Source organism: Sphaerodactylus townsendi, linkage group LG17 (assembly GCF_021028975.2).
Source record: "Sphaerodactylus townsendi isolate TG3544 linkage group LG17, MPM_Stown_v2.3, whole genome shotgun sequence".
NCBI lineage: Eukaryota > Metazoa > Chordata > Lepidosauria > Squamata > Sphaerodactylidae > Sphaerodactylus > Sphaerodactylus townsendi.
In genome coordinates this window covers 13809792-13835948 of record NC_059441.1, presented here as the reverse complement: position 1 = coordinate 13835948, position 26157 = coordinate 13809792, and the positions used below count along the sequence as shown (strand labels likewise).

Here is a 26157-nt window from a genome sequence, read left to right as displayed (position 1 = left end):
AGCCAATGCGATTCTGGGCTGTGTCAATAGGAGTATAGTGTCTAGGATCGAGGGATGTAATTGTACCTCTCTATTCTGCATTGGTTAGAACCTCACCTGGAATATTGTGTTCAGTTCTGGGCACCGCAATTTAAGAAGGATATTGACAAGCTGGAACGGGTCCAGAGGAGGGCAACCAAAATGGTCCAAGGTCTGTTGAATCCATGCACTACCAGGAGAGACTTAGGGAGCTGGGGATGTTTAGTCTGGAGAAATGAAGATTAAGGGGGACATGATAGTTAGGTTTAAATATTTGAAGGGATGCCATGTCGAAGAGGGAGCAAGCTTGTTTTCTGCTGCCTCGGAGACTAGGTCACGGAGTAATGGATTCAAGGTGCAGGAAAAGAGTTTCCACCTAAACATCAGGAAGAACTTCCCGGCAGTAAGGGCTGTTCGACAGTGGGATTCAATGCCTCGGAGAGTGGTGGAGTCACCTTCTTTGGAGGTTTTTAAACAGAGGCTGGATGAACGTATATTAGGAATGCTTTGATTGTGTGTTCCTGCGTGGCAGGGGATGGGACCTGATGGCCTTTGGGGTTTCTTCCAACTCTTATGATTCTATAACTCTAAGTCAAGTTGTACCTGCTTAACAATCTTCCTTATATAAAGCAGTGGTGCGACCGCACTTGGAGTCCTGTGTTCAGTTCTGGTCGCCACATCTCCAAAAGGATATCGAAGAGATAGAAAAAGTGCAGAGAAGGGCAACGAGGATGATTGAGGGACTGGAGCACCTTCCTTATGAGGAGAGGCTGCAGCGTTTGGGACTCTTTAGTTTGGAGAGGAGACGTCTGAGGGGGGATATGATTGAAATCTATAAAATTATGCATGGGGTAGAAAATGTTGACAGAGAGGAATTTTTCTCTCTTTCTCACAATACTAGAACCAGGGGGCATCCATTGGAAATGCTGGGGGGAAGAATTAGGACTAATAAAAGGAAACACTTCTTCACGCAACGTGTGAATTTAGTAATGGAGTATCTTGCCACAGGAGGTGAGTGATGTACTCACCTGGATAGCTTTAAAAAAGGCTTGGACAGATTTATGGAGGAGAAGTCAATTTATGGCTACCGATCTTGATCCTCTTTGATCTGAGATGGCAAATGCCTTAGCAGACCAGGTGCTCGGGAGCAACAGCCGCAGAAGGCCCTTGCTTTCACATCCTGCATGTGAGCTCCCAATGGCACCTGGTGGGCCACTGCGAGTAGCAGAGAGCTGGACTAGATGGACTCTGGTCTGATCCAGCTGGCTTGTTCTTATGTTCTAATTCAATAGCCAATGTACTTGTAGAATGTGACTATTTTAGGGGTGGGGACAAGGATGCGCCCCAGAGTCTTGGGAATAGCCTGAGCAAACCGTAGACAGAACTTTGCCCCTCCCAAAATGCTGTAACTGTGGTCTCTGGTTTAATTGACAGGCCGAATATTCACAAAGGGAGCCGCGAGAAGGCAGAGAAGCACCGATCCCAAAATGAAAAATCCTCCAGCCGTTTTAATCTCAGTGAAGCACTTCTCAGAAACTCTCGTCTTACAAAAAATGTTAAATAGAAAGGCAACTCGGCTCCCCTGGAACTTTATACAACATTTATAGTATTCAACACACGGCCGAGACTTGTTTGTAGACTTCGCCTGGCGAAGGGAGAACAGCGCGGGAGAGCAACACCAACCATTTTCAATTGGTCTGCAGATTCAGTACAAAATATTACATTCAATAATAACAGTATAAAATACAGCAACATCCTCCCAGCATTCACGAGGCGTCAGCCACTGATGATTTCCTGAGGCTAATTGGCTCCTCTGTGTCCGAGTGTCCTCCTCCGCTTTCTGAAACTTGGTTCGGAGTTTGCGAAAACGGGACGGGTGGATCGAAAACCCAAGTTTTTCCTCGGGAGACGTACAAAACTCCATTCCATTCAGAGCGGCTGCGGAAAGTCAATTCTCAAGCATGATTTTCATCTCCCCCAACTGGTCCTGGGTCACCCCAATAGAAACAGAACTCGCTGTCCTTTTGAAAGAATAGTCCATTCCGCTCCTGCCCAAAATTAAATTACAGTGCACTCCATGTAAACATTTCCTTCAAGCATCTTTTGGAGAGCTTTCCAATACAGGCACGCTTTGTGGGTTCCAGTCTCTTTCCAATAGAGGTAACAGATCTTCGAGAAGGTAACATATGCAAGCTGTGAACCATCAAATTTTGTTGGCGGGTGGGGGCGAAGGCAACATTGAAAAAGTACCGATGAGAAGCCAGGCATAACCAGTCTTAGCTCTTTAGGAATGCAAAAACAACTCATCTAAAATGTGATCGCGGAGTTCAGGCCACAAATGTACAGATGTCATCACTTTGTAGAAAGCAGAGTATACAACGATGGCTGCCTTCTCCATGTAAACCCATATAGAAAGTTCACCGTCAACCCCTTTCCCACCATTTAAACCACAAAGACACCCCAAAGAGATTAAACGTGATCTATTTTTTTCACAGAGAGCAACTGAAGAGGTGACTTTCCCATTTCAAAGCAACAATGACTGAATATTCCTCCCTAATTAAATTTCTCCTCACCTAGAAACTTAGCCACTCAGGGCAAGTGGCCAGAATCCACTGTCCAGAGATTCTAGCTTTCCTTGTGCAGAAAACTTTTTTTTTTGTTTTTAAGGATGGCGCATACAGTCGTGAGCCCCCCCTCCTCTGGTCCATAGAGAGACAACCAAGTAACTACTTTACCTTTCAACAGCTCTTCGTAAGAAAAAAAATATGGGTGAACAATTTAGTAAAGAAAGAAGGACCCCCCCCCCCCCAAAAAAAAAAACCCGGAAAGGAGAGGGTCTAACTCGCAAGATGTCCCGTTAACAAATTCTGAATCTTAACAGGTAAAGGAATCCTACAAAACAGCTCCAAAACAGCCAACCGAGTTACCAGTTGTAAACTCAAGAGTAGCTGACTTCTTCTCTGCTTGGGGTACTCTCCTCCACCTGCCCTCATGCTCCAAGGATTCCTCTGCCCACTCATCCAGCTTGCCTTCTCTAACAAAACAAGGGAATCCAGATTAGCCTACACACCAACCAGATCATTGCTGATATGAACCATTTCAATTGAGGGAAGAGGTTAGAGGGATATCATTTGCTGAACCCAGTGGAACGCACTGCCAATATGGGGGGATCCCTGGGGTTACAATTATTTACAAACCAAGAGCAAAACACAACAGACTTTGTTTGTCAGACTTTGGCAGCCATTTTGAGATCACCAACAGTTTCCAACAGTCCCTTGTTTTATAGTTACTTCTCCCCGTCTCCGCATAAAAAAAACCCCACACACACATTACAATTGAGTTTTCAATAGCCACAGGGAATCTCGTCTGTGCTGCAGGGACTTTTTGGTGGCTGCCTCTCCACAAAAAAGAACTGGAGACAGCCCAGCTACAAGCAAGCTAGGATCAGGCCCTAAACCTGGGAAGGCAACCCAACCCCGTTGCAGCAGGTTTCCAATTTCTGAACCATCTAGGCTTCTGGCATTCTTGAGGAGAGGACTAGATTTTATTCCACTTCCAACCACCCTTTCTGGTAATCTTGCAGGATCTCGAGGTAATATCGCCACTCTGGCTCACAGTCGTACGTCACCTCATACACTGTCTGTAGTGGGTCTTTGTGGCGCTTGTGGACTCGCAACACCATCCCCTGGTACCAGGCTTTGGATTTGTCCTTCTCCTCGTACAAGTGGCTGATCCGTCTGCCAACTAATTCTGGGTATCCAAGGCGAGAAGGAGAGGTACTCCCCTCCATTCTCCGTCGCCTTGGAGAGGTACTCCCCTCCATTCTCCGTCGCCGAATACCCTTCAGGTGCAGCGAGGTTGGCCTCTTGCGCTTCTTCCCCGCCGGGACAGGACGCCCCTGTCTCTCCTGCAGAGCATTCTGGGATTTGATACGAACAACAGACTTTCGGAGGCTAAGGAGCTTTGAGGTACTCCGGGCGACACCGTCAGTCAGTTTGACTCGGAGAGCTCCGGAGAGCTGAGAAGCTCGGAAAAGCAGCCTTTTAGCACCGGAGCGAAACGGAAAGCGCTTTTCCCTCAAAACCCCAGAGGTGACCTCATTCCGAGCCGGCTCCTTCGTTGGCATGGACGCAGCACTCTTTCGGCTGGAAGGCGAGGTTCCCTGAGCATCAACAATCGGTCGGTGGGTCTTGGAGGGCGAGCTGGGTATCGGTTCACATTTTCCACCTGGCTTGTGTTTCCCTCTGACTCCCAGACTGAACACCTGAGGTGTATTCCGCAAACATCTGGCCACTTCTGCTGTCCCCAAACCCTCAGTTCCTGCAGCTTTGAGGTCCCCGTTCTGGATCTCCTCTGTGGGTTCACCTAGGAAATGGAAGAAGAAAATTGTCAGATGAATTAACCCCTTCCCACACAACTTGACTGTTTCAAGCATAGCCAGCTGTCTTCCACTCCAATAGCATCCTTGAGAGTTTGTCTAGCTGACCAAATGAACAGAAGATAAGACTAATGGCGAGTTGCTAGGTGGGATTACCCTTTCCAGAATTCTTTGTGTGCAAAGGTGGTAAACTTGGGAAGATCTAGGGCCCCTTCCACACATGCAGAATAATCCACTTTCAATGCACTTTGCAGCTGGATTTTACTGTGCGGAAGAGCAAAATCCACTTGCAAACAATTGTGAAAGTGGATTGAAAGTGCATTATTCTGCATGTGCGGAAGGGGCCTAGGCATCGTACTAGCAGGAACTATTTCTCTTCTTAAACCACAACACACCATCAGGAGCTTTTCAACACAGATTAAGTCGTGCCTTGCTTGTTAGAAAGTCAGGATAGCTACACTTCTTTATGTACACTTAACTACCGATCAGTAGATAACAAGAATTCTGGCTCGAAAAATACAGAGATAGATAACCCAAATAGCCCACCCATGTTTGAGGCCCCACAATTGGGGTTATTTTTTTAATCCCATTGTATAATGGAATGGATTGCCCAAGAGGAAGGGAGGGAGGGAGGGAGGAGGAGGAGGAGAAGAAGAGGAGGAGGAGGAGGAGTTTGGATTTATACCCCACACACACACCTTTCTCTCCTGTCAGGAGACTCAAAAGGACTTACAATATCCTTTCCCTTTCCCCACTCTGCCACTTGAGCTGTGGAGGCTTATCTGGTGAACCAGATTAGCTTGTGCACTCCAACACACCTTGGGCTAGTCACAGTTCTTTGGAGCTCTCTCAGCCCCACACACCTCACAGGGTGTTTGTTGTGGGGGGTTTGGGAGGGAGGGAAAGGAGATTGTAAGGGCCTTTGAGTCTCCGTACAGGAGAGAAAGGGGGGATATAAATCCAAACTCTTCTTCTTCTTTGACTCTCAAAAGTTTATACTCTTAAAGCTTATACACTACTGACTCTCAAAAGTTTATACACTACTGGCGTAGTGGCTAAGAGCAGTGGCTAAGAGCAGGTGCACTCTGATCTGGAGGAACCGGGTTTGATTCCCAGCTCTGCCACTTGAGTTGTGGAGGCTTATCTGGGGAATTCAGATTAGCCTGTACACTCCCACACACGCCAGCTGGGTGACCTTGGGCTAGTCACAGCTTCTCGGAGCTCTCTCAGCCCCACCTACCTCACAGGGTGTTTGTTGTGAGGGGGGAAGGGCAAGGAGATTGTAAGCCCCTTTGAGTCTCCTAAAGGAGAGAAAGGGGGGATAGAAATCCAAACTCTTCACTCTTCTTCTTAAGATTTTGTAGCTACTGTACTCAAATCTAGATCTTCTACTGCAGACTAAAATGGCGACCCCAAATGTGGAAACCAATATGATGATTGTAATGAAGGATGAGGAATCTCTCACCTAAAAGGTGATGAATAACAAAAACCACCCTACGAACCCTTGTTAAATTGTGCGAAGTTTGTGGCTCTCCCCAAGCAAACTGACGACCATTTCATTTTGGGGACCCATCTGCTCCTTTCTCCCAGCAGCCTTTTGTCTCAGCGTCCAGCCTCTATTTTTTTTCCCTCTCCTATTTAAAGCAGATGTACAGAAACACACCCACACAAAGAGCAAAGAATACCTACTTGGAGGTATTCAGGCCAGCCTGTGAACTTGTACCTGGAAAAAAATAAAGTTAGGGATAATCATCAGAAGTGAAAGCAGAAGGTGATACATGTATAGCGGAAATGGACAGACTAACGCTGAAGGACAATCCTGGAAAAGTTGAAAAGATTTGGAAGATATACACGGACTACAAGACATATTGTGTAAACTTTATTTCTTTCTGTTATAAGCCCAGAAAAAAATTATTTTTAAGTTAACAGAAGGGGAAATTTATGTTAAGTATAATTCTCGCAGGTTACCATTTTGATACCTTTGACGACTGAATGATTTGCTGACTCTTCCATTTTCATCTTCTTAATGGAAGAAAATGAGGATTTAGAACCTGATAAGAACATTTAGAACAAGCCAGCTGGATCAGACCAGAGTCCATCTAGTCCAGCTCTCTGCTACTCGCAGTGGCCCACCAGGTGCCTTTGGGAGCTCACATGCAGGAGGTGAAAGCAATGGCCTTCTGCGGCTGTTGCTCCCGAGCACCTGGACTGTTAAGGCATTTGCAATCTCAAATCAAAGAGGATCAAGATTGGTAGCCATAAATCGACTTCTCCTCCATAAATCTGTCCAAGCCCCTTCTAAAGCTATCCAGGTTAGTGGCCATCACCACCTCCTGTGGCAGCATATTCCAAACACCAATCACACGTTGCGTGAAGAAGTGTTTCCTTTTATTAGTCCTAATTCTTCCCTCCAGCATTTTCAATGAATGCCCCCTGGTTCTGATCTTTCTTTTCTTTTTCTCTTTCTTACTACATTTTTTTCAGATTTTCACCCATTCTATCCTTTTCTCTCTTCTTTTTTTCCCTTCCCCTTTTCTTTCTTCTCTCCTTCCCTTCTCTTTAATAGACAGGTAATCTGGAGAATAATTGAAGTTAGATTTATATGTGTGAACGAAAAAGACTGCCATGAATATTTACAGTATGTATTTCTTTTTCTTTCTATTGTTTATCTTATTTAAACAAACTCAATAAAGTTTTTTTAAAAAATTAAAAGGAAGTGAAAGTGGAAGTCATAATCCAACAGGGTATGTATGCGATTTAAATAAAAGAAAAAAGGTTCCAAAAACCTTTGGAATTCTAACAGGGTGGCGGGCACCCTTCCAAATGGCTGCTACACAAAAACCACAACGTGTCAAAGGCCCCTTCTGCACATACACTTTCAATACTTCAATACTTGGGGGGGGGGCCTGGCCGCGGTTCTACCGCCCCCCACTGAGACTGCCCGTTTTTCCATCCTGGCTGGGCCCTGATTCCATCTTGGGCCCTGCCTTCCCCCTCCCTCTCTGGCCTTTAGATCGGGTGCCTGTTTTTAACAACTTCCGTTGTTTTAATTTGTATTTATTGAAAGTAATTGCTGCTATCAGGTTTTAATGGGGTTAAGCTATATTTTTGTATTGTGCTGCCACCAGCTCTGCTGGAGGGAAGATTTAAGAATATGGAACGTTCTAAAAGAGTTTGTTCATGTGATACGACTACGGTTGAAACACTTGACCATTCTTTGTTTCTATGCCCTAAATACAATAAGATACGCATGAAATCCATGAATTCCATTTTCTTGCACGAGTGTTATAAGATACCCAGTCTCCTGAACAGCTCTGATGTGCTCTTTTGTGAAACTGTTGCAAATTTTATACTGGAAATTAGTAGTTTTAACTGCATTTCTTAACCTTGCTTTGTTTTAAAATTTTGTCCTGTTTTATATGCCAATAAAGGCTTGTGTTGTGGTGTTGTGTATATTTTTGTATTTATTTGCTGTCACTGAGGACAGCTATATCGTGAGCCGCCTCGAGCCCTTCGGGGGTGAGGCGGCCTATAAATCTAACAAACAAACAAACAAACAAATAAACTTTCAATGCCCTTTGCAGCAGTGCGGAAGAGCAAAATCCACTTGCAAACAATTGTGAAAGCGGATTGAAAGTGCATTTATTCTGCATGTGCGGAAGGGGCCAAAGAGTGATGAACCTAATTCGAAAAAGTATTCCTAAAAGGGGTTGTGCAGATATGTGGTTAGAGGGATACACGTGCTGCGGTAGCAGCTGCCGCTAATCTAACCTTCGTATAAGTCTGCACAGCCAATTAGATCGCCAGCAGTCCAACAAAGTTCAGCTCACTTTCTAAAAATACTTGGGTGGGTGTCAGAAAAGGTGTTGTGGCTGCTGTGGTACCCTGTGGGAACCCCTGCCTTATGAAGACGTTGCTTAGGCAAAAAGCCACATACACCCCCTGAGCTCCATAGAGATGGAGTGGAATCAGAACACACTAAAGAAGAGATAAGAACATAAGAACGAACCTGCTGGATCAGACCAGAGTCCACCTAGTCCAGCTCTCTGCTACTTGCAGTGGCCCACCAGGTGCCTTTGGGAGCTCACGTGCAGGAGGTGAAAGCAAGGGCCTTCTGCTGCTGCTGCTGCTCCCGCGCACCTGGTCTGCTCAGGCATTTGCAATCTCAGATCAAGGAGGAGCAAGACTGGTAGCCATAGAAAGACTTCTCCTCCATAAATCTGTCCAAGCCCCTTTTAAAGCTACCCAGGTTAGTGGCCATCACCACCTCCTGTGGCAGCATATTCCAAACACCACTCACACATTGCGTGAAGAAGTGTTTCCTTTTATTAGTCCTAATTCTTCCCCCCAGCATTTTCAATGTATGCCCCCTGGTTCTAGTATTGTGAGAAAGAGAGAAAAATGTCTCTCTGTCAACATTTTCTACCCCATGCATAATTTTAGAGACTTCAATCATATCCCCCCTCAGACGTCTCCTCTCCAAACTAAAGAGTCCCAAACGCGGCAGCCTCTCCTCATAAGGAGGGCGCTCCAATCCCTCAATCACCCTTGTTGCCCTTCTCTGCACTTTTTCTATCTCTTCGATATCCTTTTTGAGATGTGGCGACCAGAACTGAACACAGGACTCCAGTGAAGGTTTCGCTAGAGCTCAGAAGGTGTCGAGATCCCACTTAGAAGAGACAAAAGGATCCAGGAATGGTGTCTTAGGACCAAGCACAGAGAAGATGGAAAGCCCAAGAACACACTGGGATTGCAGAAAGAACAATAAATAGGGGAATCCCTCAATTCAGAAGACAGCCATCGACCGACTGCACTTACCCAACTGCTGCTTGACGCAGTATTGCCAGTGGAGATCCAAGAGGTCCGGGTAGATGCCGGGCAGCTGTTTCAAGGCCAGGAGCTTCAACATCCGGGAGGGACAGGTCTTCAGGTCCCGCTCCCTCAAGAGCTTCTCCTCCGACAAGGTGGTGGGACGCAGTTCCACCTTGTGATGCTGAAGGACGTGGTCGACAGAGGCGCCCGGCAGGTTGCCGAACAGCTTTTCCTTCACCACGTGGATGGGGACGAAGATGGTCCCCGCCCTCACCACGTGCGGGAAGGGGCAATGGCGGATGAACAGGAAGGTCTCCAGCTGAGAGATCAGCTGGTTGAGGAGTCCAGCCACGTCCTTGAAGGCCAGCCAGACCTGCTGAGTTTTGGAGGGCTTCGGAGAGCCGGGAGTCTTCGGTCCGCTCTTGGCCTTGGCGGAGCTGGCCGCCTTCGGCTTCGGCTCCCTCTCAGCCTCGGCTTTCTCCAGCCATTCCCTGAGCTGTTCTGGAGCAGAGGTAGATACCGAATCAGAAATGATGGCGCAGAGGGAGCCGTGCAGGGCAGTGAAATACCGCTTGGATGAACGTTGCTGGGCGGGAGATTCACAGCTGGGGGGAAGTGGGCCGCTGACCTCTCCCAAAGCAGGAGAGCCGGCCGGCGCCGGAGGCGGCAGGAGTTTCGAAGCATCCGGCTGTTGAGTAACATTCCGGCACTTGCGTGGCAATCGCCGAGTATTGGGCTGGGCCGACTTTCCGTGGTCCACTTGCAGGGCGGGCAGGCTGTTTTGCCGCGTCACCGTTTGTGGGAGGTTTTGCTGGGCGGGCAGGCTGTTTCGCCGAGTCGCCACCTGCGGGCTGCTTAGCTGGACAAGGAGACTGCTTTGCTGAGTCACTGCCTGCAGGCAGCTCAGCCGGACGGGCAGGCTGTTTTGCTGAGTCGCCACCTGCTGGCAGGTCTGTTGAACAAGCAGAGTCACTGACTGCAGGCAGTTCTGCTGAGCAAGTTGGCTGTTTTGCTGAGTCACCACCTGCTGGCAGCCCTGTTGCACAGGCAGGCTGTTTTGCTGAGTCACAGTCTGGTGGCAGTTCTGCTGAATCGGCAGGCTGTTTTGCTGAGTGTTAAGCCACCCTGCTTTGGCTTTGTTCTGCTGAGCAAGTTGGCTGTTTTGCTGAGTCACCACCTGCTGGCAGCCCTGTTGCACAGGCAGGCTGTTTTGCTGAGTCACAGTCTGGTGGCAGTTCTGCTGAATCGGCAGGCTGTTTTGCTGAGTCGCCACCTGCTGGCTGTTCTGCTGAGCAAGTTGGCTGTTTTGCTGAGTCGCCACCCGCTGGCAGCCCTGTTGCACAGGCAGGCTGTTTTGCTGAGTCACAGTCTGGTGGCAGTTCTGCTGAATCGACAGGCTGTTTTGCCGAGTCGCCATTTGCGGGCTGTTTTGCCGAGTCGCCACCTGTTGGCTGTTCTGCTGAGCAAGTTGGCTGTTTTGCTGAGTCACCCCCCGCTGGCAGCCCTGTTGCACAGGCAGGCTGTTTTGCTGAGTCACAGTCTGGTGGCCGTTCTGCTGCGCCACTGCCTGCCTGCAGCTCTGCCAAGCAGGTGGGGGGGTTTGCGGCATCGCCAGGCTCTTCTGCCCAGTCGCCGACTGCTCGGAACCTTGTGGCGGACAGAAATTATCCGAAAGCGCCGCTACATGAGAAGTCGACTGAAATGAGGGGCAGCCCTGTGCCACGGCACCGTTTGACCCCGCAGTGTGACATTTCAGGATCTTGAATTTTTTGTACAAGAATGCTGCGGAGCTCTGAAAATTACCCTTTTCCTCCAAGCTGCTTTTATGCAGCAGCGGTAATGTCGGGGAGTCTGTCTCTTGTAGCCCCGCCTGTTCCTTGGCTGGGCCCTTTTTTACATCATGTCTTTTGCTATTTTCCCTTTCAGGCGCCTGAGACTTTCCAGCTAGCTCCGAAACGTGGGGCACATCCGCCAACCCTTCCGTTTTTAAGCTGAGGTCTAAGACAGGGTTATCGTTGGCGAGTTCGCTCACGCCGCCCGTTGACCCCCACAGACTGGCCGCGGGTGCATTTTGACGCGCCTGGTAATTCTCGCAGAACCCCGCGCAACTTCTGCCTTCTCTCTCTGCCGAGAGGTAGCTGCCACTCGGGTCCTTTCTGCCATCTTCAGATTCAGCTTCACAGGTGGTTTCTTTCCCTCCATCTAGCAGCGCCCCAGGTGTTCTCGATAAGCCAGCCGAGGGAGGCCGAGGGAGGGTTTCCCCTTCCTCGCTTTGCCATGACTTCGGAAGGGAGGGCTTCTCTGCAGGACATACTTCAGAAGATGGGAGTTGAAGGGTAGTAGCAGTTCCTTCCAGGTACTCCCGGTAAGGGGCTAGACTAAAGACGTTGTGGATCACCGGCATGGGGGGGGAGCAAGGACGCAGGGGATCTTTCAGTTGTTTTAAGTCCTTCGGTTCTCTGTCTTGGGGCTGCGGCGCATGGCGGATGGAGGATCCCGAGCCCTCGGACTGTCGAGCCCTCGGCGAGTCTCCTCTGAGGCAGGAGTCATGTGAGGCCACAGGGCTGTCCGGGATAACGACACGTGCTCCCGACCGAGGAGTATTGTCAGCGCTCCTTTTCTGGTCGTCAGAGCTCAAACCGAATTGCTTCTCCACATACAAAGACCCCCCCTCCCTCGAGGGGCCCTTTTCTGACTGAGAAAGGCCTACACCGTATTTGGCTTCTTGCGTTCGATTGTAGCCGTTGACCCAGCTGGATAGCTTCTCGGCGGGCTGAAGGGGATGAAAAGCCTGTGGTTGGGGAGCTACCTGCCGACACCGAAAACTCTCATTCGCTGGCTCTCCCATGCTATTGGCCCTGGACCAATGTGGCACGACCTCTTGGCCGGGTGAGGAGTTACCGCATGATGCCTTTTCAGTCACCGAACACACGGGGACGGGGTTCCTCTGCTCAAAGGAGGACTTGGACTGAGAATTCTGTTGAGACGTTTGCTCCCATGAGGTTTTAAGTCCAGGAGAGGTCACCGGAGAGGACCTGTAGAAGTAACTCTCCAGTTGACCAGGAGAGTAACTCTTGGGCGCTGGGGGGGCGTAAGTCTTTGGTAGAAGCTTTGGCTCCTCGCCGGTCGGGCAATTGAAACTTTTGCAACCCGACAAGGCAAACAGAGCTTTCTGCTTCTCAGCCTGGGCTACGTTTTGTTGATAAAGGGCTAGCTGCTCGTGTGAGGTTAGCGGGTATGGAGGCAGTGGGTAGCACGCTGATGACCTCTCTTGATAAATAAAGCCCTGGGATCCTGCCGACGGGCTGCCAGCGGGAGGTAGCTTAGACGAGGCCTTCCTGCAAGGGCTCCTGGCGCATTCCTCCGGGACGCTTTTCCGATCATCGCATCCAGAAGCGTGGCTCGCGTCCGCCAAGAAAGCACTCGGCGCGACTTGCAAGTTTTCAAACATGCTCTGGTAAGGTGAAAAGCCGGCGGGGGAGGCGACTGCGTCTTTCCAACTTTGGTGGAATGGACGGAAACCCGATTCCGCAACCGGGGCCTTTGGGGGGGCCGTGTTTCCACAGCCCCCATGAACTGGGTACGCTGAAGACGGGAGCGACCAGTCCGTGTCCGCAGGATGTTTCGACGGGATGTCTGCCAGCATTCCTGATGCTAGGGAACCTTTGGGGCTATAGTCAGTGTCTGTACAGTAAACATGGTTTCGGTAAACTGGTTTGGGTATCGCTAAGGGAGGCCATCCCGTCGGTGCTCGAGTGGAACACGGCACTGGGAATCGCTGGTTCCAGCCCTGCTGTGTAACGTCCGCGTGGCCCATATAATTAGCCCATTTTTCCTGAGCGACTAGTGGATCCCCAACTAGGCAATCCTGGTTCTTCGCGTAGCTCGAGTTTTGTACCCACATCTCATAGGTCTCTGACTCTCGCCTGAACAACACGCGGTGCGCTTTCTCCGATCTGAGTTGCTGGTTTACGGTCCCATCCATACAATTCACATACGGCTCGGAAGGACTCCACTGCGTCAACAGCTCAGGAGATTTGTGACACTGCAGTGGGTAGCTGAAATAGGTCCCTTGGTAGCTGTAATGACCCTCAGCGGCATAGCCGGGCAGCCCGCCAGATCGGTACGTGCCCGCCACAAGGACGTGGCCCGGATCAGCCTCCAGCCGAGGTCGTTTGCGGCAAGTCACAGAACCCGAGGTGTCCAAACGCCGCTGATCAGCCATTACGCAGCCTTCTCCGTCTCCCGTCCCGGAAATGCAGTACGAATCGGAGAGACACTCTGGGGAGAAAAAAAGAGAGAGAAGAAAGATCAGCAATCTGAATACACCGCAGAAAAATAAAGAGAGAATGTGCCAGGCGAAGATTGACCCAGGTCAACCAGAGTGACCACAAATTGCAACTCTAAGGAATGGCTTCATGGGCATTCTTGAATTTCTCTTTGCCAATCAGGGTCGTTGGGGGGGGGGGGGATTTCTCTCTCCACCCACACCCCATGCAGGCAAACCCGGATGTAAGAACACACAGACCCAGGGCAGAATTGTGACATAAGTATCCTTCATTCTAAACCTCAGTTTACTGTTAAGCAGTACACTGAGGTTTATAATGAAGGATACATACTTACATACTTACATACTTTTACATACTTACATACTTTTACTTACTTACATACTTTTAATTACTTTTACTTACATACTTTTACTTACTTTTACTTACTTTTACATACTTACATACTTTTACTTACATACTTTTACTTACTTTTACTTACATACTTTTACTTACTTTTACTTACTTACTACAAACTTAATACTTACATACTACATACTTAATACTTACATACTACATACTTACTACATACTACATACTTACTACTTACTTACTACTTACTTACTACTTACTTACTACTTACTACTTAATACTTACTTATGGGTTTTATATACCGCTCTACCCCCGGAGGGCTCTGAGCGGTATACAACATAACTTCCTCTTACAAGCCATACAAAAAAAACCCCATTAAAATTAAATTAAAACATGTCACAGTTATGTCACAATTCTGCCCTGGGTCTGTGTGTTCTTACATCCGGGTTTGCCTGCATATACAAGCATGTTTGTTCTTTGCTGCCACCATCCCAAGATAAAAAAAAATCCAGCCTCTCGTGGAACCAGAGGTTTCGGGAACCCTGGAAAAACTGCCTCTGAGCAAGTACAAAAGCCACACTGACTCCCCCATGTGTTCAAAGAAGAAGAGGAGGAGGAGGAGTTTAGATTTATATTTCCCCTTTCTCTCCTGCAAGGAGATTCAAAGGGGCTTACCAATCTCCTTTCCCTCCCACCCCCACAACAAACACCCTGTGAGGTAGGTGGGGCTGAGAGAGATCAAGGTGACATTGGTTAACTTGACCGGGGGTCCTTGATTCTATTCATATGAGGAGGGGGGAAACCTGTGCCGCTGCCTTCTCTGTTCTGTGTAGAATATTATAAACCCTGGATCAGACCGGCCCACCCCCCCTCCAAATCATCTTCCCCTGCCCATCCTACTATCTGGAGGTCAGGGGCACACCTGGGTATGGGAGATAACTCTTGTGTAACCACCTATCATATGTTAATGGACCTTTTGTTCTAAGTCTATGACATAGCTAACTATGTATCATAGTGACATAGGTAACACAGTCACTTAGCTAACTATGGGGCCTCTGGAAGGAGGGAGGGGAGCCGCGGAGGCCTCGGGCAGGCAGAAGACTATCTCTTTGGCCTCGAGACGCTCAGTATCCCATAACAAAACCCTTCACACCTTGTTGTTCTGTTCCATAATGAAGCCTTTCTGTTCCATAACAAAGTGTTATTCTGTTAATCTGTGGGAAGATGGGTGGGGATGTTCGAGGGTGGGGGAGGAATAAATGTGTCAGCAGAAGCCAAGATCCCCAGATCTGGCTTTCTGCAGTTGGAGTCCTTGATGCCAACCCAATAAAGACTTCCGATTTTACATCCAGAGTCTATTCATTGATCGTTTGTGTCTCGACAGAATACACTCACTGGTCATGTAAAGAGGTCTTGCTTCCAGCAGGTGGCGCACAAAGACCGTCGCAACTGTGCTTCTTAGCCAAAACCAGGTAGGCTCGCATTCCCAGGTCTTGGCTTACTGGGGCAGCGTGGCTGCTCCACCCACTGGGTGACATTGCCCGATTTGGCTTCTGCTTACCTGGTGCTATAATTTTAAACGAATCTCAAACTATGTTAACTGTCAGGGGCGTCCCCTTTTCCTGATGCCTTATTAAAGGGATGCGTGTCTCATTTACTGCCCCAGTGACCTTATAAATTCAGGTCCATTTATTTATAAACATACCCCCGCCACCCCGTCTTGAGGGGCTCAAAAGCAGTGCACCTTTAAGAACATAAGAACTAGCCTGCTGGATCAGACCAGAGTCCATCTAGTCCAGCACTCTGCTACTCGCAGTGGCCCACCAGGTGCCCTTGAGAGCTCACATGCAGGATGTGAAAGCAAGGGCCTTCTGCTGTTGCTGCTCCCGAGCACCTGGTCTGATAAGGCATTTGCCATCTCAGATCAAGGAGGATCAAGATTGGTAGCCACAGATCAACTTCTCCTCCATAAATCTGTCCAAGCCCTTTTTAAAGCTATCCAGGTTAGTGGCCATCACCCCCTCCTGTGGCAGCATATTCCAAACACCAATCACACGTTGCGTGAAGAAGTGTTTCCTTTTATTAGTCCTAATTCTTCCCCCCAGCATTTCCAATGAATTTTGAATTTTCAATGAATTCCTCCTCGGTTTTACCCTCACAACAACCCTTCGAAGAAGGTTAGACTGGGAGCACGTGGTTGAACAAACGTCACCCTCCAAACTTTCAAGGCTGAGTCAAACAAGCCCTAGTCTGGCATTCTAACCACCACAGAACCCTGGTTCAGATTCGCTAAAGAGAATGCTGCACTGTTCCCAGCAACTTGGTTCAATTTAAAGGAAACTCCTTTCAGCATCTTCTAAAGCAGTGACGGCGAACCTTTGGCACTCCAGAACCTTTGGCACTCCAGCATGGCCAGTTGGCAGGGGCTGATGGGAATTGTAGTCCATAACATCTGGAGTGCCAAAGGTTCGCCACTACAGTTCTAAAGTAATCCCATTTAGACTGCAGCATTTTCCAGCAGCAACTGCAGACGAATTTTGCCACCAGTCTTTGAAAGGACTTCTCATCTCTCCCCTTACTTTTCTTTTTTAGAAGAAGAAGAAGAGTTTGGATTTATACCCCACCTGTAAGGAGACTCAGAGGGGCTTACAAGCTCCTTTCCCGTCCCCCCGCCCTCACAACAAACACCCTGTGAGGTAGGTGGGACTGAGAGAGTTCCGAAGAACTGTGACTAACCCAAGGTCACCCAGCTGGCGTGTGTGGGAGTGAACAAGCTAATGTAGTTCACCAGATAAGCCTCCACAGTTCAAGTGGTAGAGTGGGGAATCAAACCCAGATCAGAGTTCTTAATCTCTTAACCACTACACCATGCTGGCTAAATATTTTAGCACTTAAACATCCAGTCTTCAATGTTCTGCAAAACTTGTCACACACAGCTCAGTGGTAGAACATCTGTTTGGCTCGCAAGAGGCCCCGGGTTCTGTTCCCGGCATCTCCAGTTAAAAGGACCAGGTAAGGGGTGATGTGAAAGTCCTCTGGCTGAGATCCTGGACAACCAGTCCCAGTAGCCAAGACTGACTTTGATGGACAGATAGTCTGCTCCAGTGCAAGGGAGCTTCACGTAACCAAGACAAAGTTTGACCTTTGGGACTAACACCTGAAGGATGGAATGTGTTCCTGCTGGGAACAGCAAAATAAAGGAAGTGGTTCTCATGATATAAAGATATTTCCCATCATGTATACATTGCACAGTTGCCCGAGTGGGAAGCAGGGTATGAAATCTGCTGTAGAGTAAGTGATTGAGGCAATTAGATTCCGTTCACCTGAACGGTGAGCGACCGCGACAGTTGCTAACTGCCTGCAGAGAGAAAAAATGCCCTGTATCTTTAACAGAAACCTAATTGAAAGTTAGCCCCCCCAGCAATGCTATTGACCTCCAGGCAAAAAAATTTCACTTGCCCGTTTCCCTGCACAACGTCTCTGTTAAAGAGGTAGGGATCTTTTTCTCCAGGTCTGTTGGCAACCCTAGCTGTCCCCGTTATAGAAGAAGAAGAAGAAGAAGAAGAAGAAGAAGAAGACGACGACGACGACGACGACGACGACGACGACGAAGAAGACGACGACGACGACGAAGAAGAAGAAGAAGGAGGAGGAGGAGGAGGAGGAGGAGGAAGAAGAGGAAGCAGAAGCGGAAGTGGAAGAGGAGTTTGTATGATGATGAAGGAGGAGGAGGAAGAAAATGACTATTACGCTATGCCCACTGGCCCAAATCCAAAACAATTAAGTAAACAATACAGGTGATTTTACTGTAGGAAAGTACAAACTGAAGCATCAACACAAGAAGGAGGAGGAGGAGGAGTTTGGATTTATACCCCCCCCCCTTTCTCTCCTGTAGGAGACTCAAAGGGGTTTACAATCTCCTTGCCCTTCCCCCCTCACAACAAACACCCTGTGAGGTGGGTGGGGCTGAAAGAGCTCCGAAGAACTGTGACTAGCCCAAGGTCCGCCCAGCTGGCATGTATTGGAGTGTGCAACTTAATCTGGTTCCCCAGACAAGCCTCCACAGCTCAAGTGGCAGAGCGGGGAATCAAACCCGGTTCCTCCAGATTAGAGGGCACCTGCTCTTAACCACTACGCCACTGCTGCTCCCTACACCCATGGGTGTAGCTCAATGCACCCATATCTAGTTTTAATGAATTGCAGTGGGGCAGCTGGTTTTGTCTAAGGCAGCCAGAACAGCAGAGAGAGGAGCAAATCTTAAAATTTGTTAGAGTCTAAACAGCCAGAGGCTAACGGATTCGTGCATTCGCGTCCAGATGTGTGTATCTGGTGAATAACCACAGGACACATTCTTGGAATAAATTGGGCCGCAGCCCTTTTTATTATTTACATCCTCGAGGCAGAAGCTGGGTGCGCAAGAGGAGCACATCAGCAGCCGGTCAGCGCCCCTGGCTGACCCGGGCAACAACCCCAATCCCTATTGGAGGAGGACAGAAAGGTCAGGGCCACCGGGGCGCCCGCCCTTTGTGGCCTCCTAACTGCTTGGAGTGTCAGGCTCGAATTGCAGAGGCCTCCGCGGCATGCGCCATGAGCCCGCCCCACCCCAAGCCTCTTAAGGAGGCCCCCAAACGCGAGGAGGTCCAGGACACCAGCCGGCCTCCCCACAAGGATGTGCTCCTCTGCCCAATCCTCTGCTTTGCGTCGCAGCCCACCCAACCCTTAAAAATTAGGGAGGGAGGGAGGGCGGGTCAGTTTTGCTCAAGGCGTCGAAGAAGGCCGGAGCGATCGCGTGCTGCCTAATATGTAGGGAGTGTGCTCCACCCTTCCAGCTCGTGCGTATCACGTGATCAGGGCCTAGTGTGGCTCAGCCGCCCAGCTGGTCCACGGCACGCATGCTCACCCACCGGAGCTCACCATGTGCCATCTCCCTGTCGCAATTACAGCCTAGTTCACAGGTGTCAAACTCGCGGCCCTCCAGATGTTATGGACTACAGTTCCCATCATCCCCTGCCAGCATCATGCTGCCAGCATCAGCAATTTATTGACGAAGGCTTTCACGGCCGGAATCACTGGAGTGCTGTGTGGTTTCCGAGCCACCTAGAGGGAAAGTGTTCTTACCGTACATCAAGGGAACCCACTGACCGCATAGGAAAACTGGTGAAGAAGCATAACCGACAATCTACAGACCCACTAAGAAAATTCAACAAATGTTCTGTCCAGCATAAGGATAAGAGGGATCCTCTAGCTACTGCAGGAGTCTACCACATACCGCGTAGCTGTGGACAAGTCTACCTAGGGACCACCAAACGCAGCGCTCAGACACGAATCAAAGAACACGAAAGGCACTGCAGACTAATTCAGCCAGAAAAAATCAGCAATAGCAGAACACATGATAAGCCAACCTGGACACAGAATATTATTTGGAAAAAACAGAAATTCTGGACCACTGACAACCACTACGTCAGACTACACAGAGAAGCCATAAAATCCACAAGCACGTGGACAATTTCAACAGAAAGGAAGGAACCATGAAAATGAACAAAACTTGGCTACCAGTGTTGAAAAACACTAGAGTCAACACAGTGACTAATCAGCTCCACCCAAACACAGGATAACTATAGGCAGTAATACAATCAAAGGGAACTACTTCTATTCAGATGACCTCACCTAGTGACCTTGCTATCTTCATTGTGACTCACATGCTAATGGGTGGATCCCACTCAACACATGCAAATCTAGCTTGCTAACTGCACCCTTTACTTGTTAACAGACAATAGTTCTTTCCCCCATCCTGGACACGCCAACAGGTAGATATACTCCACTTGCTTTCCTACCATCAGATCCTCTGAAGATGCCAGCCACAGATGCAGGCGAAACGTCAGGAGAGAATGCTGCTAGAACACGGCCGTACAGCCCGGAAACCACACAGCACCCCACTGTTGTTACAATTACTAACTTTGGTTCAGGGCAAGTTTACAAAACTCTGGGTTAAAAAACCACAACAAACAGACTTTAAAAATAAAAATTCCCCAGCAACCAATGAAAACCAAAGCAGGCAAAACAAGAAAACATTTCCATCCCACTTAAAAACCCTGGCAAAACATACTACCTTGCAATGTCTTCTAGTGCCAAGAACTGAGAGAAAGACAACTTCCTCTGGTTGCCATCTCTGGAGTGGGAGCTTCTGAGAGATTTGCGGGGTGGAACCTGCAGTGGGCAGAGCTTGGGGAAGGGCGGGACCTCAGCAGGATATAAGGGCGTGGGGTCCGTTTTCTGGAGCAGTCATTTCCTCGCAGGGGTAGGGAACCTGCGGCTCTCCAGATGTTCAGGAACTACAATTCCCATCAGCCCCTACCAGCATGGCCAATTGGCCATGCTGACAGAGGCTGATGGGAATTGTAATTCCTGAACATCTGGAGAGCCACAGGTTCCCTACCCCTGCTCCAGGGAAATTGACCTATGTCAGTGGTGGCGAACCTTTGGCACTCCAGATGTTCATGGACTACAATTCCCATCAGCCCCTACCAGCATAGCAAATTGGCCATGCTGGCAGGGGTTGATGGGAATTGTAGTCCATAACATCTGGAGTGCCAAAGGTGTGCCACCACTGACCTATGTCCTCTGGATATTGGGGCTTGTTCAGGGATGTCTCCAAGACTGGCCTGGGGATTGGCCATCTTATTCAAGATCTACAGAAGGAGGAGGAATTTGGATTTATATACCCCCTTTCTCTCCTGTAAGAAGACTCAAAGGGGCTTACAATCCCCTCCCCCCCCCCAACAAACACCCTGTGAGGTGGGTGGGGCTGAGAGAGCTCCGAAAAACTGTGACTAGCTCAAGGTCACTCAGCTGGCATGTGTTGGTGTGCACAAGCTAATCTGGTTCACCAGACAAGCCTCCACAGCTCGAGTGGCTGAGTGGGGAATCAAACCCGGTTCTCCAGATTAGAGTGCACCTGCTCTTAACCACGACACCATGCTGAGCCAGATCCATAGGGCCGGAAGCATTGCTGAGAAGGACACAGTCCTAGCGGAAGAATGAACCAAAACCATTCTCAGTTGGAGGTATGAACGGACTCAGGGACTATTGTGGAGCGAGAACTGAATTGCTCTCCTAGTTCACTCAGGATAGACTGCTGAAATCAAAGACAGACGCAGGTTTTTTTTCCAGACATGCGGATCTTTTACTATGCAGAATAATAAAGGAATTTTCTGCACGGGATGATGCCAGGGTAATGCAAAGTTTTGTGCATTACATCAATCCCTTTTATAGACCAAAAAATCATTTAAAAAAATTAATACCTCACATTTCAAAACTTGCTCCGACCAGATTTTAATTTCCCTTCAGCAGTGGCGTAGGAGGTTAAGAGCTCGTGTATCTAATCTGGAGGAACCGGGTTTGATTCCCAGCTCTGCCGCCCGCGTTGTGGAGGCTTATCTGGGGAATTCAGATTAGTCTGTACACTCCCACACACGCCAGCTGGGGGACCTTGGGTTAGTCACAGCTTCTCGGAGCTCTCTCAGCCCCACCTACCTCACAGGGTGTTTGTTGTGAGGGGAGAAGGGCAAGGAGATTGTAAGTGAGTCTCCTGCAGGAGAGAAAGGGGGGATATAAATCCAAACTCTTCCCTTCTTCTTCTTCTTCATTATTCATTTTGAAGTAACGATCTTTCTCAAGAGACAACATAATCCTCACAGAGCTTTTACCCCATAACTTGACTCTACATCCCTCAGAAGCACTCAGTGGCCAAGACATCTGTGTTGCCTCTAACTCTGACAGATTTTCATTCCTAGATCCACACAGCGACACCCGCCTTTATCAAGGATAGTCAAAGTATTACATGTACGCTGATTCGAGAAAAATATCAAATTAATTACAAAGTAATTATGCTTGCGCTGTGATTATGCTAAGATCCATTTAACGTGAGCGATCTACATATTCTTAGGTAATTATTCCAGTATTAGTTAAAATATAGAAGCATTCACAGTGATTATAAATGTATTGTAACCTGCTAGTTCCCTTTAACCTTTGATCTTTCTTTTTTCCCTTAACACGTGTGCATTCCTTCATAGTTCATCTTTCTAACGAATCCAGACACGAGACATATACAAATTCAATTATTTATGACAGGTGAACACTAAAAATATTATTTCAAAAGATAAAATATCAATTTCTCCAAAATCCTTTTCTTGCATACCTTTTACCAAGCTTTTAACCTTTGACCCTATACCTAGCTGCTCCACATACTTTTCTAGCTGTCCGTGGAGCAACTTCGGCAGGCTACTTTATGCCAGGAGACAAGAGGCTGAATTAATCTGGTGTTAAAATCTGGTCGCCACATCTCAAAAAGGATATCAAAGAGATAGAAAAAGTGCAGAGAAGGGCAACAAGGATGTTTGAGGGACTGGAGCACCTTCCTTATGAGGAGAGGCTGCAGTGTTTGGGACTCTATAGTTTGGAGAGGAGACATCTGAGGGGGGATATGATTGAAGTCTATAAAATTATGCATGGGGTAGAAAATGTTGACAGAGAGACATTTTTCTCTCTTTCTCACAATACTAGAACCAGGGGGCATACATTGAAAATGCTGGGGGGAAGAATTAGGACTAATAAAAGGAAAGGAAACATTTTTTCACGCAACGTGTGATTGGTGTCTGGAATATGCTGCCACAGGAGGTGGTGATGGCCACTAACCTGGATAGATTTAAAAAGGGCTTGGACAGTTTTATGGAGGAGAAGTCGATCTATGGCTACCAATCTTGATCCTCCTTGATCTCAGATTGCAAATGCCTTAGCAGACCAGGTGCTCGGGAGCAGCAGCAGCAGCAGAAGGCCGTTGCTTTCACCTCCTGCAGGTGAGCTCCCAAAGGCACCTGGTGGGCCACTGCGAGTAGCAGCATGCTGGACTAGATGGACTCTGGTCTGACCCAGCAGGCTAGTTCTTATGTTCTTATGGTGTGTCCTTGAGGGGTTTTGCTAGCAAAAAAAAACCTGACAAGAGTTCTGGTAGCAAAGGGGAAGAACTCAACAGACAAGAAAGTTAGCCTTTTTTTAATAAGGAAAAGGGTAAAAAAAACCCCAAATGCATCTCTATTCATAACAAAACCATAAATCTTACATATGTCGTAACAAAACTTTACACTTCAATATAACACTGCCAATTAACTATCTAAACATTTCTCTTCCATTCTGGTCATCTCGACCCTATGCAATATATCATTTTAGGGAGTGTTGCTAGATCTCAGGGGTCCTTTGAAGTTCCGGGGCTAATTCCAAAAGTCTTCAGGCAGGTACCCAATTCTCCTGGGCAACTAGGCATTTTCTAAAACACTGTTTGAAGCAGAGTCTTATCAGCTTTCAAGGGCACAGAGAACATAGCTCTCTCCATTCATTCATCATCAAGAAGTTAAAATAATACAAATTCCACATATGTATATTCAGTGGTGGGATCCAGCAGGTTCTCACCAGTTCCCGAGAGTGGGTTACTCATTATTTGTGTGTGCCGAGAGGGGGTCACTAATTGGGTCTGCTTTTCCCTTAGAAATTCCATTAGGTCCAAAAATCACAAAGTCCTGTTGTTTCCTATGTGGCTGGTTAGCGAAGGTAGAAAACGGGATCATTCTCCCTGTTGTTGGGCTGTTTTCAAAACATGTTTTAGAAATATGGTAAAGTTCCTTGTTGAAGGAAAGTGTCCTTCTTTTGATTTCTCGAAACAAAATTAAGTATTTGAAAGGATTAAATATTTGACAGGCAGTCAATTCGAGGAGAAGTCGTTGTTTCTGTTGGCAGTAGACGATAGGACTTGCTATAATGAGTTTAAATTATGGACAGAAAGATACCAGCTGGAAATTAGGAACTTTTTTTTTACAGTAAGAGTTTTTTACAGTAACAGAGAAATTATTAATACCCCGCCCCCGGAATGCCCGGCCACGCCATGCCCAGCCCCATTGGCGCTACGCCACTATGTGAATCCCACCACCATGGGAACCTGTTACTAAAATTTTTGGATCCCACCACTGTATATATTGATCAAACAATACATGTGATAACTATTCCCTAACACCATTTTAATTTTAACCCACAACCTATTTCAGCAAAACTTTTAATCCATCTTCAGCAACATTCATAAACTCCCTTAATCATGACGTCAGACCTTGTTATGAGAAAGTCACGGCTTACACCTGCGGCTCTGATCCCCTTTCCTTCAGGAAGTTATCTGTCAGACAAAAGCGAAGGGGTGTACATCAAAGCTTATTCATCCTGGGTCCTTTGAACTTAGTTTCCGTACAGTGTACATGTTTTGTAGCCGGTAAAACTCTGGTCAAGCCGCAAGGCCTTCTGGACCGTGTTTTACTTCCGTTGCTACAATTTCATCACCTTCCCTCTGTTGGCAGTGAAAAGGAACCGTCTTTCATTGAACGTTTTATACATAAAGGCTCTAGATAATTCCTTAATGTCAAATATAAGTTTATGCTTATAATCTCCAGACCCATACTGCCACTGGTGCATGGCGGCGTTATGGCCAACATCCACGTGCGTGCAAAATGCGCCCAGAGAGTTAGCGGGCAACCGTTGTGCCAGGACACAATCGACGTTCGTTTGAGCCGTGCGAGGCGCTTCTTTGTTAAAATCTGGTGTGTCCTTGAGGGGTTTTGCTAGCCAAAAAAAAAACCCCTACCGCCAACGTCAATTAAATGAGGCGTAAACAAGGGAACGTTGTGTGGAGAAAGCACAGATCTTCTCAGTAAAAATCTGGTGGTGTCAGGGGAACCGCATCTGGATGATTGAGGTGCATTCCTAGCTCAATCTCATTGCTACAAGATATACGTAACCAGCCTGCTATATGTTATCACTGCTGTCTTGGGACATTCTTTCCTTGATCTTTCCTTTATGGCTTCACACTCTTGAGTAGATAACTAGGCTTTCCCCTGACATTTTATACTCACTAGGACAGGAGTTGCTTCTATTATCCTGTGGGAGTAGGATGCCAGGAGTGTCTCTTTCTGCCGCTGACCTAGGGGTGCCTTGGTTCCAAAACTAACTCTTTCTCACATTTCTTGGGAAACTGGGAGGGGGATTGCTAACAGAATAAAGGAGATTGCAAAAGCCAGGTTTGTCAGGACTCGGTTATTGAATACCCCATCTCTGTGATTGTACTGTCTCACTAGAGACCCTTCCGCACTTGCAGAATAATGCACTTTCAATCCACTTCCACAACTGTTTGCAAGTGGATTTTGCTATTCCGCACAGCTGCAAAAGTAAATTGAAAGTGCATTACTCTGCACGTGCGGAAGGGGTCCAAGTCTACTCTGCTTTGACCTCCTGTGAAAAAGGCAGACTATAAATAGCATAATTTAAAAAAAAGTCTTCAGAGAATGTGCGCCGGTCATTTAAATTCTACAGAAGAGGGAACCGAGGTAAAAATAAAACCTCTTATGCGTCTAAATGCTTTAATGAAAGAACCAGGAAGCGGGGTCAAAAGCGTGCCAATTGGTTTTAGGGCTGTTGATGTTTCATGTCGTTTTAAATTGTGGCTATTCGCCGCCATGAGCCCTGCGAGGGAGGACGGACTCTAAATCGAAAAATAAAACAATAGAATTTAAATTAAGAAATTGCCACAATACATTTTGGGAGAGGGGGCTTTCCTCCATACCAACTGATTGGCAGGTAGGGTCGGAGCACGGTCACAACCTGGTATATTTCAAAACGGCCCGGTTTCTTTGGATTGGAGCAACTTTAACTAGGAAGTATAAAACGTCCCCACATGTGGGAAACTCATCCGCGGTGCCCCATAGAGATGCCAGCCTCCATGTCAGCAGTGGCGTGGGAGCAGCAGTGGCGTAGGAGGTTAGGAGCTCGTGTATCTAATCTGGAGGAACCGGGTTTGATTCCCTGCTCTGCCGCCTGAGCTGTGGAGGCTTATCTGGGGAATTCAGATTAGCCTGTTCGCTCCCACACACGCCAGCTGGGTGACCTTGGGCTAGTCACAGCTTCTCGGAGCTCTCTCAGCCCCACCTGCCTCACAAGGTGTTTGTTGTGAGGGGGGAAGGGCAAGGAGATTGTCAGCCCCTTTGAGTCTCCTGCAGGAGAGAAAGGGGGGATATAAATCCAAACTCTTCTTCTTCTTCATATGCGACTTTTAATCTTTGGAGCGTGGACTTTTATGACATTATACCCTTGTAAGGTTTCTCCTCTCTCCAGGCTCCATCCCAAATTCTCCAGGTATTCTCCAACCCGGAGATGGCAACTCTACCCAAATCTCAAGGAATTCCCCAACCCAGATTTGGCAACCCAGAGGCGAGAGAGCCGTAG

The 26157-nt window shown here is 47.9% G+C and overlaps 1 protein-coding gene across 2 annotated transcripts in view; it reads right to left on the bottom strand.

The window, feature by feature from the left end:
* Positions 1–1506: 1506 nt before the first annotated feature.
* The window catches only part of LG17H15orf39 (linkage group 17 C15orf39 homolog), a 32354-nt gene continuing 7703 nt past the window's right edge, over positions 1507–26157 (bottom strand). Inside the window, exons 2-5 of one of the 2 annotated variants that reach the window (XM_048482164.1) lie at positions 10386–13489; positions 9215–10232; positions 6086–6119; positions 4248–4383 (exon numbers count right to left, since the gene is read on the bottom strand). In XM_048482164.1, the coding sequence (XP_048338121.1) occupies positions 4380–4383; positions 6086–6119; positions 9215–10232; positions 10386–13433 (4104 nt within the window). In that variant the 5' untranslated portion in view covers positions 13434–13489 and the 3' untranslated portion in view covers positions 4248–4379. Of the gene's footprint in view, positions 4384–6085; positions 6120–9214; positions 10233–10385; positions 13490–26157 lie in introns of both variants that reach the window. The other variant, XM_048482162.1, reaches the window with a different exon arrangement.